This window comes from Megalops cyprinoides, chromosome 2 (genome assembly GCF_013368585.1).
Source record: "Megalops cyprinoides isolate fMegCyp1 chromosome 2, fMegCyp1.pri, whole genome shotgun sequence".
In the NCBI taxonomy this organism is placed as follows: Eukaryota; Metazoa; Chordata; class Actinopteri; order Elopiformes; family Megalopidae; genus Megalops; species Megalops cyprinoides.
The window spans coordinates 49,372,604-49,385,201 of record NC_050584.1 but is presented as its reverse complement, the minus strand read 5'-3'; the positions used below and the strand labels follow the sequence as shown (position 1 = coordinate 49,385,201).

Genomic DNA, 12,598 nt, shown 5'->3' with positions numbered 1-12,598 from the left:
GGAGTAAATCTGGATAATGTATTTGTTTACCTAATTAATACATGAGACAGCAGAAATCGATCTTTTTTTAATTAGGGACGGAACGTCTGATGTGTCAGTAGAATGGTGCTTTACATTACCAGTTGGCCGGCTGGAAAGGCCCTCTCAGCTCACATATACTGTGTGTTTAATAAGCTTTTTGATGTGTTCCAGTCCAGTGATCTGGCGGTGACTCAGTCTCAGGCACTGTGTGCTGCAGTTTGGGGATTACTCTATGAAGGAGAACAAAAAAAAGAGAAAAAACTTGCAACTTACCTTGAAAACTTCTGGGGCAAATTGTTCTGAAACTTTTGAAGGGAAGAGGGAATGATAAGTTCAGTTTTCCTTATGGTTCATAACCAGTGCATATCATTTAAACAGAAAAAAAAATCATGGAAGTAGTTGTTGAGGCAGTTACGAATATTTTGGTTCTACATTCTCTGTGCAATATGTATTCTTTTACTGTTTTCAATACTGAAACAGTTTTCTATTTGGACAAGTGACCTAGCCAGAGATTTTCCATTAGCTCCAGGATGAAGGACGAAGAGATGATTTGGCGGGATTTCTGGGACCATGCTGCAGTGACTTTGACTCCTCTCTCTTAGAGTCCATCTGGGGTGGACTAAGCTAAGCTCTATAATACTCAATTTGGCAACTTCTGTCCCTCAAGGTTCACTAGTAGAACAGCAAACACTGGCTGATAGTCAAACTGGAGGGCGTTCAATGTTGACCTGCTGGGTAATAGATGGGCTAGAGCGGACTTCATAATCTGAACCATAGAGGGAACAGACTGGGCAGTAAGGGAAACACATGGTATGGTGATTTATAAGCCACATTTGCTATCTTTTGTCAAATGTTTGAGAAGGATCTTTATGTCGGCCCACATTTAGATAGTGATTTAGCTACCACCGTCAGAACAGCGGCTGGGGGTGAATAGACTAGAGTGAAAAGAGCATTTGCTGGCTTTTTGATTACTTCTGGTGCCGTTTCATTATCTTTTCCTCTGCTCGTAGGCAGGGTGCATTGGAAACCTCCCATAAAGACCGCCAAAGCCGGACCTTCTGCCTCTCCGACTCTATCCGGTCCGATCCGCCGTTCAATTTCCTGCCCACGGTCCATCTCCTCGCTGACAGCGCAGTCGCCTACTGGCGATCAGCGTGCTGCCGCGGTGAAGCCCTCCACTCCCACCATGCGACCCAGTTCTGCCTCACGCTCTCACTCCTTGAATCGCGGCGGCTCCACCGGCAGGGTACCGCACAGCAGCAGCCTGGGTACCATCCACTCCAACATGGCAAGTCCAGTTAGCAGTAACATGCATGTGCAAACCGTTGTGTGCACAGACACACATGCACACAAAAGGGCACAACTGCATGCACTCGTTTATACGTTGTACTCCCTTTACTTTTTGTGTGTGTGTGTTGGGGGGGGTAGGGGGGTCAGTGATAGGGCTGGACGATTAATCAAATTTTATTTTCAATTACCATTTTGGCTTCCAACGATGATGAAAACAAGATAATCGAGAAAAAGATTATTATTATTTATTATTGATTTATCTCTTTTTTTACATTTATTTTTTATTTGTTTTTCAGTTGAATTATTTTTAAAGTTCAAGAAAATCCACTGTTAACGCTTTCGCACGTAACTTATTTTTATGCTGTGTAGCGCGAATGTTACATTACATGGTTCGTTATGTTTTCATTTTCATTTTCATAGTGTCCAGTTAGCATTTGCTATATTTTTCAACGTTAAATCGCTGTTTCCTCAAAGCTAAAATTAGCTAGATTTTTCCAATCTAGTGTGCATACGCACCAAACAGCTAATCACACCGGTGTGACTGTACGCTCGCAAGGGTTAAAGACAAGTTTTTTAAAAAAGTTCAGTAAATGCATGATGTTTCCAAAGTCAATGAGTAAACGTGTTAAATAATCGTGATCTCAGTATTGACCAAAATAATCGTGATTATGATTTTTGCCATAATTGAGCAGCCCTTGTCGGTGAACACTTTTTTTTTTCCCCCCTGAATTTTTTTTTCTTCTCCCTTTGCCCTGCCGTCTGCTTTCTGTAATTACCTTAAAAAATTGTGCGCTTCCACAGATGAAGTGTAGGCTGTGTGGCTTCAAAGCCGTCACACACATTCCTCGTTATCCCAAAGAAAGACAGGCCACCATGTGCAGCATCGCATTTCGCTGTGATTCTCCAGACGGCGACAGTCGCTTCTTAGACCGTTACCTCAGGAGCAGAGCAGGCCTGAATGATGGCCTCTCTTTGAAGTGCCGCCAGAGTGTGCATTAATTGTTGCAGTTATTTTGTCTTCTCGCTGAGCTCCAAGAAAGGAGCGGGATCGTAGTGTGGTGAAACTCATGATTAAAAAGAGAGAAAACTTTGGGGGGGGGGGGGGGGGGGGGGAACTTCGTACTAATTCATCTCTGGTTTTTCATTCTATGTTTTTGCCAATGCTGTTGTGTTTCAGGGAGAGTCGCTGTTGAATCTGAGAACTAAAGAACAGGAGGCGGAGCTGACGCGGCAGACCCTGGCTGCACTGAACGAAATGAGGATCCGCTTCCCAGGAAAGAATGAGGAGGAGGCGGAGATGGTGTTGGATGACGTGAGTGTCTGGGTCTGATCTCTGGAGTCATCTCGCAACAACAGCAATGTCGCAGTCTCTCCCCTGGGGAGACCTCTTTATTGGCTCACCCCCCCCCCCCCCCCCAATTCATCTGCGTTTGATTTTAATACCTAAATTTATATATAACGTTCCGATTTCCTGTTTTAAGAAATGTAATTATTTTTCACTTATGCTTTCGTGACACGTAGTCCTTATTCCTTTTCTGCTTTGCTGAAAACTGCCTGTTTAAAGCATAGGCTTTTCATGCAAGACAGTTAAGGTCAGGCTGGTGTTCTGTGCCCACAATACTTTTGAATATAACTTGTATAATTGTCAGTGGGCCTACATAAAATGATTACCTTGTAGAAAACAAACTTTAAAAGCTTCGTGTATACTATTCATTGTTTATTTTGATTTGCAGCAAAGACTGTTTTGCACAGTTTGCAGTTATTTTGTTTTCAGATTAATTTTGTATGAGGTCATGCTAACCTTGCTTTTTTATTTGGAAAAAGAATGTGTACTTTGAGGTTAAATGCAGCAAAACTGCAAACACTTCTTCAGGTAACTAACCAGCATTAAGTATCAATTGTCATCATTGTTTCTTTTTTGGGAAGGTTTTTGTAGTGTTAATAGGTAAAATTAATTGATTGCAGTCAAACTAGATGTAAATTGGTTACTGGCTATGTATTTTCCTTTGCAGATAAATACATGTCATGTTCATGACGCCCCTTATATACCATAAGATAGCAGTGAGAGCCTTTGGCCAGCTGGATGCTCTGTGTCCACTAGAGTTGTGTAATGGAGGAATTATAAGATGCTGTAGCATAATAAATAGAGCCACAGTGACAGAGAGCCCTTGACACAGGATGGGGATGGGAGAGGGATTGCAGGCTTCAGTGATGGTATTCATTGTGAGCCACCTTGCATAGATAAACATTATGCTTTTGAAAGGAGATGGAAACAAGGAAGTGAAGAAAAAAATGAATGCAGATCTAACATATCTGCTACACTGCATAGAATATTCTGTCTCTTCACACTACAAATATTGATTTCACAACCCTCTATTATCACATTAACACAATACAACTATTCAAAGTTGTAGCTACTTTTAAAAATGACTAAATGTGAAAAACCCAGTGTGAATATTCTGTTTTATTCCAAGGTCTTCACTGGTTTAATTTACCTATTGACTAAGGTAGAATTAAATACTTAAGGCTCTCAGTGCCCCCTTGAAACCAAAGATACAGAAAATTAACTTGTCACACAGTGTAGTCATTTCCTTAGGCTGAGTCTACAAAAACATGCTTTTGCTTTAAGTTTTAAAGGCTTATTTGGATTCGAAGATGTTCTTCAGTGGTTCTCAGTGTCTGGACCACAGACATTGATTTTGTCTCGCTGGCACTTTGTGCAGCAAAGAACTGTTGAATGCTGTAAAAAATCCTGCCATTCAGCAAACAGACACCTGAGAACTTGAGAAAGGAGATGTGCAGATGAATTGAGTGAAACAATCTGTCTATGTGAACAATGTTCCAATGTTCTGCACATTTCCTTTTCTCCGATAGATCCTTGATAACTGGAAATACCATAAACCTAAAGTGGCATCATATTGGTTGGTGAAGTTGGACTCAACAAAACAAAGGAAGGTGAGTGCATTTCAATTTTTCTATACCTTGCAGGGATAAAAATGAGAGATTTTTCACACTTGATGCTCAAGATAGTAGATTGAAATTTCAGCCAACCAAGTTCAGCTACTAGGCCTGAATCCTAATCTTATGTCATGCCAAAAGAAAATTTATAGAAGTACATAAAAAAGTCAACAATACACACAAGATTTGTGTCTCTTTATTTGTTATTCCTCAATAATTCAAGGTTTCATCAAGAAGAAAAGCATCAATAAAGAAAAGAAAATGCCTCTAAAATATGATTTCAAACTAGTGTCATCCTTTTGCATGCACACAGTAAGCAACTGGCCACAGCTCCCCTTCCTGTGGATAAACTGGTGATATATCAGAGGATGGAGTGGAAAACCACAGCATTAAAAATATGTTTTGAACATTTGCGGTGGTGGAATAACCCAGCCCGCTCCCCCCAGAGCTGCCGCCGACACCATCTTCCAGTGAAAATAACGGCAGCCGCTCTGGAGCCGCTTTTTTGTGTGCAAGCACCTTCACATGTCAGACGGCACGGAAATATTTCTGCTGGTAAATAACTAGGGTTTTTTGGGCTGCAAGATCTGATTATAAATGGTGCCTTTGCTGTAGATTGTGTGTTCATGACCTTCAAAGGACATTCTTTGTGAATTTTGAACTGGGTTGTCATTTTAATTTTTAACTAATAAATTAATTTTTTACCGAAAGGAGAAATATATTAATTTGTCACGCAACCATCATTTAATCATCTGAGTGAGAGGATCTCAGGAGAGCGGATCATACTGAGATCATGTAAACAGCTCCGTTTATATTTCAACAGCATACTTAAAGCGAAGGCATGTTAAAAAAAAAAAGAAATGTCAAGTTTCCAAGACAGGATAATGTGTGAATGTTGCTACCTAATGCGCTTGATGTGGAACCCTTTGTGAACGTGTCACTACCAGCCAGACAACCAGACAGTCAGTGGGATTTGCACAGAATCGCTGGCTATTGCATCAGGTTGCGGAGCCTTAATGAATGAACTTCAAATATCCTTTTCTCTTTATGAGCTATAGCAAAGGGACGAGGATATATTGACTGTGTATTTTTTTTAAAGAATATTTATTCCATATATTATCTGATGCTTTGATTCTTGATCTGAGCATCCCAGCGGAGTGGAAGTCAGTTACGAGCTATGCTGCTGTTCATCAATACCTCCAGCTCGACAGCAATATTTAGAGCTGCTTCTGAGATAACATGATTACGTTCATTAGAAATCTGAGATCTCAGGTGCCCTTTCCTTAGAGTCTTATGTGGTTTGCAGAAACCGCTCGGAATGTGGATGCCGGTATAATGAACTGCAGACATCTGGTGGGCCAGTAGCACCCCTTATACGCTGATTACGATGTGAGCCTAGTCAAACCTGTCTGAAAAGGTTTACTCTGTCCCACATGCAAGATCATTAAATCTGGCATCTCTGTTGAACGGCATATCACAGACGTCAGTAATTAGGGAAGAGGATTCAAAAGCCTAAACTATGGCCTTGAGCAAGAAGGGAAAGAAGAGGGGAGAGAAAATCCTCAACTGACCAAGAACTTTTGACACAGTACGTGTGAGACTGACACTCGCTGCAATTACTTCTCCCCTTTTCCCAGTGCAGCTGGGCCTTAGAGCTTCTCTCACGATGTCTCCTCCTGCAGTGTTGTCCAATTTCTCCTCCATACACAGCCAGGATAATTATGGCCCGTGTCTGCTGCCATGTGGAGGGAGCATGTGGCTGTACCCACTGCTAAAATAATACATTAATAAACTTAGTGAAAATGTATTCCCACCTTGATTCTTAATTAGTCCATTGGCAGCTGTCTTAGTGCTTCACTGTTTTTTTCCCAAGCCATCCATAGGCACCTATTTAAAATACTGACTTTTGATTTCTCTCTCCCCCCCCCCGTCCATGAATATTTTATGTGAAGGTCTTAGACATCGTCCGTACCAACTTGCGCTCGGTTCTGCAAAGGATCTGGAGGGAGCCAGATGTGGACAGTTTACCTTTATACCGTCTCTTCAATCGTGTCTTTAACCGCCTGCTCTGGAGTCATGGCCAAGGGCTGTGGAACTGCTTCTCTAACTCCGGGTAGGTTCCATCTCCTCAGCTCTCGCTAAACAAGGCTGACACCTACATTAAACATATTCCAGAAGAAAGGAAATGCTGTTTCAGCCTAAGGTATATGCTCACGCCACTGCGACTTTCATGCACTCTCTTCCTCCCAAGGTTAGCTGAATGAGAGTAGATCTGCTGCTGCCTTCCTTGGCTTTTTTTCTCTTCATCCCAGTGAATTTTCTTGTTCAGTTATGGAGACAGAAAGCTAGCCAACTCAGGGAAACAGCGCAAGGAACTGCACAGTTGCAACACTATGTTACAGCAGAAGCAAACTGATTTCCGTCGATATTCTGTGACACGTGCTGGTGCATCTGCAGACTAAAGTTGCTTAGCTGGGACAGAGAAGAAGGGGCCTTTGGGTTCCCTCCATTTCTGAAGGAAACTGCTGTCAAAGTGTCACATAAACATGTAACCATCCTCGAGAACAAGGGCTTTTTAAAGCATTTATTTAACGACAATAACAGCCTGTATCAAACGGCACGCTATGATGTCAGTTTTGGTTTAAACACAGTGCCGTTTAGACACAACTGATGAGTCACCAAATGGTCTGGGCTCCATATTAACGGGCTTCTGCTCTGACAGCATTTGGAGTTATCAAACCTTTTGAAGTCTCTGAGTCTTTTAAAGTGTCCATTTCTCTGTTAGTTATTTCAGCTCTTCACATCGCTATAGATGTTCACGTATACATTAGCATAATCATAGCATCTCACAAAGCCAACCGCGCGGGCTGCTTTTCATCTTGAGGCGGTGTGAGTTTTTCCATTCCTTTTTTTTTTTTTATTTTTAAAGTAAAGCAGCTTCGTGTCTATGCAGGGGGTTCCCAAGTTCTGTAGAGCTGGCTTCTTTACCAAAAGTCTGTAATTGACAGATGGCCGTGTTGCCTGGTGTTTCAGATTGGGTTTATTTCAGCTGATGAGGGCCTGCATGCCAGGGGATTAACAGCAGTCCTGAATGCCACTCGCTGCTTGCGTTTAATCAGACCAGGCACTGAAGGAGGTAGGCAGCTGGTAGGAGAGAAATCTCAATGGGTGTGCATTGTCGTGTGGAGAGAGGCCACCTTGTAGGTAAGATCCGCAGTGTTATGCGATCTTAAGATCCCTGGCTTTTGATGTTTCATCTGAATGACTGAACAATTAAATCATTAAAAAAAATTGAATGAGTATGTGGAGATTTTTGATACAACTATGTCATCTTCCAAATTGAAGGAAGACTCCTCAGACAAATCAATTTAGTTTAATTTTGAGAGGATTTTAAAGAAAGGGCTTGTGGCTGAAAATAAACAGCTGTAACTTTCCTGTTTCCTAGCTGTTCGCTGTAATGGTTATGTGTGTATTCCTTCAGGTCTTCATGGGAGACGATCTTCAGTAAGAGCAGTGAGGTGGTGTCGCAGTTGGAGCTACAGTGCTGTCAGAGGCTGGTGCAACTGTGCCGGGACTGTCTGCTTGTGGTCTATAAGTTTGTGGCCGACTCCCGTGGCTCTCTGACAGGCCTCAGTCCCGAGTGGGATGACACCAGGTAAGGGGCCTCCTCGGGTTCATCCTCTGAAATGGCAGGCCGTGAATCGTGGCCTTTGCAGGTCAATACACACTCAGTAGTCAAGGAACTTCACTTGGCTTTGTACGAGTTCATTTTTATAAGATAATAAGGTGTGGTTTGAACAGGAGGTAAAGACCCCTGGAGTGCCTAAATTCAGTTAAATGGTCCAGTTAACATACCCCCTGGAGCTAGATTAATCCGATTATAAAACAGATCAGTGGCAGAATGAATGATCTTATGGGAGTAAGACCCACAACAAGCATTATATATCACAGTTCAATTAGAAGCATCTCAGTAAAGTATCACATTATTGCTGGGTTTTAGTGAAATGTGTTAAAAGAAAGAGACTAAAAACTCCATGTCATCAGAGTTTTTGTGTAGATGGCAATGAAAGTGAAATGAATTAGAAAGTGACAGCAATGAATGTGAATTATTTAAAAAAAAAACCTGACGAAAAAAACATGGTGTCTGGTATTCCTTTGAATGTTGCATGAATGACAGCACATTTATGTCGGCTTTTCCATAGATCCTGTACTGTGATGGTGATTTTTAGATGTTGTGATGTTTAGATATTATGACAAACATGGTCATTATTAGGAAGTATGAAATGGAATGTCAAAAAATGACATCTACAGCCATTTATGTTCATCCAGTCTCTGACATAGTCAGTGTCATGGATGGGTATTTTCTCCCATCCTTCATGATAGGAGGCAAACTTTTTGTCCATTAAAGAACGTGTCTCTCTCATACGCTCCTACCTTGGCGGACTGTGGTGAAGCTCACTATTGGCTACAGGACCAGCCTTGGCCCATGGCTTGGCAGACTCGTCATCCTCTACCTTGCTCCTGGAAGCAGGTTCTCAATGCTTCTTTGCTTGATTTAGAAACACCCCATGGTCTTGCAGCCTGTGGCTGTGTCCCTAATGCCTACCCACCCCCTTGCCCCCTGTCACTACTGTAGCACACCTGTCTCATAATGCTGCATATGGAGGACGCTTGACCAAGTGAGCGTGCTGAAGATGTCCTCCAGCCACCTCCCCTTGTCCTCCTGCTGAAAGAGAATGTCTCTCCATCTCTCTCCCTCTCTGCACTTAGCTCACTTGACAACACTGTACGTCTCCCCTCTGCCTAATGTGTCTAATTACATCAAGCACTTGGGGATTGCTCCATGCCCTCAGCCCTCCCACTTCTGGACCTGAACAGGACTGAACTTTGTTATTTTTCCATTAACTGCATATGCTTTGCCTTATTGGGGAAATTGTGTCTGATTATGACGGGAGCATCATCTTGCCTGTAACCCGTCTGCCGCCACTCGTCACTTCACTCTGGCATGTGCCTGCGCCCCCCCGAACTGCACCCGTGTGCCGCTCGTCCTCCATCACTGACACGCACTTCTCTGAGCGGCTCTGAAGTCCACTGGAGAGGGGTAGAGAGGAGTGCTGTAGGGGGATTCTATTTTCACAGGCAATTCTGTGCTCGCTTAAGCACCACTCGTGGCTAAATTAGAGGTTCCTTTCTAATCATGCAGGTCTCAGAACATGCTGTAGCTCAAGTTGAATCTGAGCAGAATTGAAGTATGTGGACACCTCCACAAGCCTTTACCTGTTGAAACTTCAATTACCATGCCAACAAGCTTTTACAGACTGCTTGGACTATTTTTTTGCTTGGTTTTCATAAGAAACTGTGATTAATATGGTTATAATGTGCTGTATGCCTTTTTGAACACTAGCTCTTCGCTGAAGTCCATATAAAACAAAATGAAATCTTAACACAAGATTCACTGTCTTATGGGTTTATGGCAGTTGTTGCTTTTAGCAAAGATCTTTGTCTTGGTTTATTAAGAAGTGAGTTCTCTCAGTATTTTTCTCCAACTCAATGCGGCAGCTCATGTAGGGTGTAGACTTTGAAAAAAGACAGCCTGTAGGATATGTGTGATGATGATGTACAGAGGTGCATATAATGAGAGCAGCATTCACACTGAATGGTATGAAGAAACCAGTGGTACAGAGTTACTGGTGCTTGAGGGCTTCAAACCAGCACGTTTTCCTAAGTCTCTACAGATGATTAAAAGACTGAGACCTGGGGAAAGTTTTACATGGGTCCAATTAAGCATCTCCTGCAGCCCGATTGGACTTGAGGAGGAATGGTAGAAATCCATAACAAGCCACTTAACAGTATATGTACAGAACGTTCTTAAATGGTATTACATGGATGTAGACGCACCGATCTCCACAAACTTTGAATTGACTTTCTATATATAAACATTTTCGCGAGCATGCTGGGGTGAAGGTGACGTGGTAATTGTGTATGACCCCGAATCCAATAGCTACCCTGCTTTAATACAGAGGTAAAATATTTCATAAAGCTTTGTTAGAATATAATCAGAATCAGTGAGCCCTAAGAATAATAACTGCCTTGCTAATTAACATAACAGTCACGAGCCATAAGAAGAATAGGAATCTACCCATCCAAAACGTCAGTTTTAGAACTGGCGATGTTCAGAATAGTAAGTGCAAGCCCCCAAAAATTTGTATTTAATGTGTGAAATCCTGTGCAATCCAGTGCTGTAGACAGGCAGGTGAAAAAATCTCACTTCTATCCCTCCCTCACTCCCCAGCTGAATGGTTGACATAAAGGTAGTCAAAGCAAATTTTTAAGAATGCATTTGACCATGCAAAAGCCCAAATGGTTCACTTGAGCAGTTTCAAGGACATTCTGCTTGAACTAAATGAAGTTAATTTAAATCTTGCTAACTCTCATGGGTAGGGCTCTGTTACAGAAGATGACTTCCGTGCAGTTCTTTTTTTGGTACGCTTATAAGAACCAGGTCTGTTAATTTGTCAGGGAGACATATTTTACAAGGAACACGTTACATGGATAGTGTTATTGCCCAGCAACCCAGCTTGTAACAAGTTTTAGCTTTTTTGAGACAATTCGTGGCTCAGCTTCAGTTTGCACATAAAATACATTTTCCCCCAGAGTGAAATGTTATTCAAAATGCAATATACATTTGTGTCATGGTATGCAAAATGGTAGTGGGAAGTCATAGATGAAGTCATGACTATAGGCTGAAATTCACTGAATTATCAGCTCAAATTGTTTGCACACCCCCAGGTTTTTTTTTGTCATGGAATATTTTTATTTGTGCTATACATTGTATTGGCGTGTTGTAAACAATTCCTGTAAAGACACAGAACTTTGCAGAAGCATATAACCTCATCCTTCACATGACTGCTTGTATGGCCAGTGAAGATATAATTAAGAACACTTATTCCTTACTGTTTAAATAATTTAAAAGGCCAAGTTGTCTGCAGTTCTGAGAATAGATAGTAAACAAATATTTTATTGCAAATCACAAAGATGGAAATAGTGACCAATTTAACAATGAATGTACAGTGAGAATGAGTGTGATGATAAAGCCATCTGTGTGAAAGGAGACTGCTTGGGACAGTGCATTGTCAGAAATGCCTAAAGTAAAAAAAAGTCCAATTTTCATCATGTGATGGGTTTTCTTACCCTGCCACATATTCCTGAATTCCTAACCATTGTGCATGAATGAATGAATTAATATGCTTATGTCCTCAGGTAGAAGGACTCTCCCTTTGAAGTATTCTGACTGGTTAAACTGGCCTCAGTAAAACACCTGACAACGGTCGATCGGCCTGCTATTCTGGTACTCCTCCATGTAGGTCAATAGCGCTCTCGTACTGTGAACCTACCTGTCCCATTCCAGGGCTTAATTATCTAATCGCACATCCACAGGCAAGGGCGTGTGCCCGGCTACTGAGGGATTCAGACACTTTTATACCAACCACATGACCTTTAATCCATCTCAACAAGCTAAGTCCATTTCTCTCACCAAGAGCCATTGAACAAGGAGTAGAACATAAAAAATGGCCAGGAGATAAAAGCGGAGACCATACCGGAGCTACGCCTCATGGCGGAAAAGTATAAACCGCGGGGCCCCAGTGTCAGATTGCAGCTCTGGGTTAATGCGGACTGATCTCTTTATACGACCTTTGTCTTTCAAATCCCCTCATTACCTCTCCTGTCCAATCCTCCCGTCTGTCCAGGTATCTGCTGCCAGTGACCTCCCAGTTCATCATGAAGTGGCCTTCCTCCAGCTTTGGACGCGTCTCCTCCGCCATGCCGCGCTCGCGCAGCCTGTTCACCACCAGGATGGGGCAGTTCTGATGAAGGGAGGGGGGGGGGGGGGGGGGGGGGGGGGAGAATGGGACAGGGCAGGGCATACCCCAGCTCTGTAGATTGCCAGATTTCAGTGTTCCTAGAGCCCTTCAGCACTCAGGTGGGAAGGACCGCATCCTGCCCAGGCCAATGGGGTACTGAACAAATGCTAGAGCGAGCGGGAGAGGAGCTTTGCCCCTTTCCCCCACACAACCCCCCTGCTGAGCTACAATGTCAAATTCAGAAGCTTAACCAATCCCTGATGCGCCGTCCAGATGTACCTGCTGTATGATACCTGTTTGCTGTACAGTTGTCACAGTACTGTAAAAATTCGACAACAAAGTATTCATTTATTTTGAGATGTAACATATTCCATGTAAACAAGAATGTTGAAGTAATATGTAGATGGAATGAGATTACAGGTAATCCCTTGTTTGAAGAAACAGATGTAAATTGCTTATTTTTGCTG

General features: G+C 42.4%; 1 protein-coding gene across 1 annotated transcript in view; it reads left to right on the top strand.

Annotated features, from left to right (window-relative positions):
- ttll7 (tubulin tyrosine ligase-like family, member 7) overlaps positions 1–12,138 on the top strand; it is a 52,374-nt gene extending 40,236 nt beyond the window's left edge. Inside the window, exons 16-21 of the mRNA XM_036522602.1 lie at positions 1,032–1,309; positions 2,489–2,623; positions 4,186–4,266; positions 6,222–6,382; positions 7,751–7,924; positions 12,018–12,138. Of these exons, the coding sequence (XP_036378495.1) occupies positions 1,032–1,309; positions 2,489–2,623; positions 4,186–4,266; positions 6,222–6,382; positions 7,751–7,924; positions 12,018–12,138 (950 nt within the window). The remainder of the gene's footprint in view (positions 1–1,031; positions 1,310–2,488; positions 2,624–4,185; positions 4,267–6,221; positions 6,383–7,750; positions 7,925–12,017) is intronic.
- Positions 12,139–12,598: the final 460 nt, after the last annotated feature.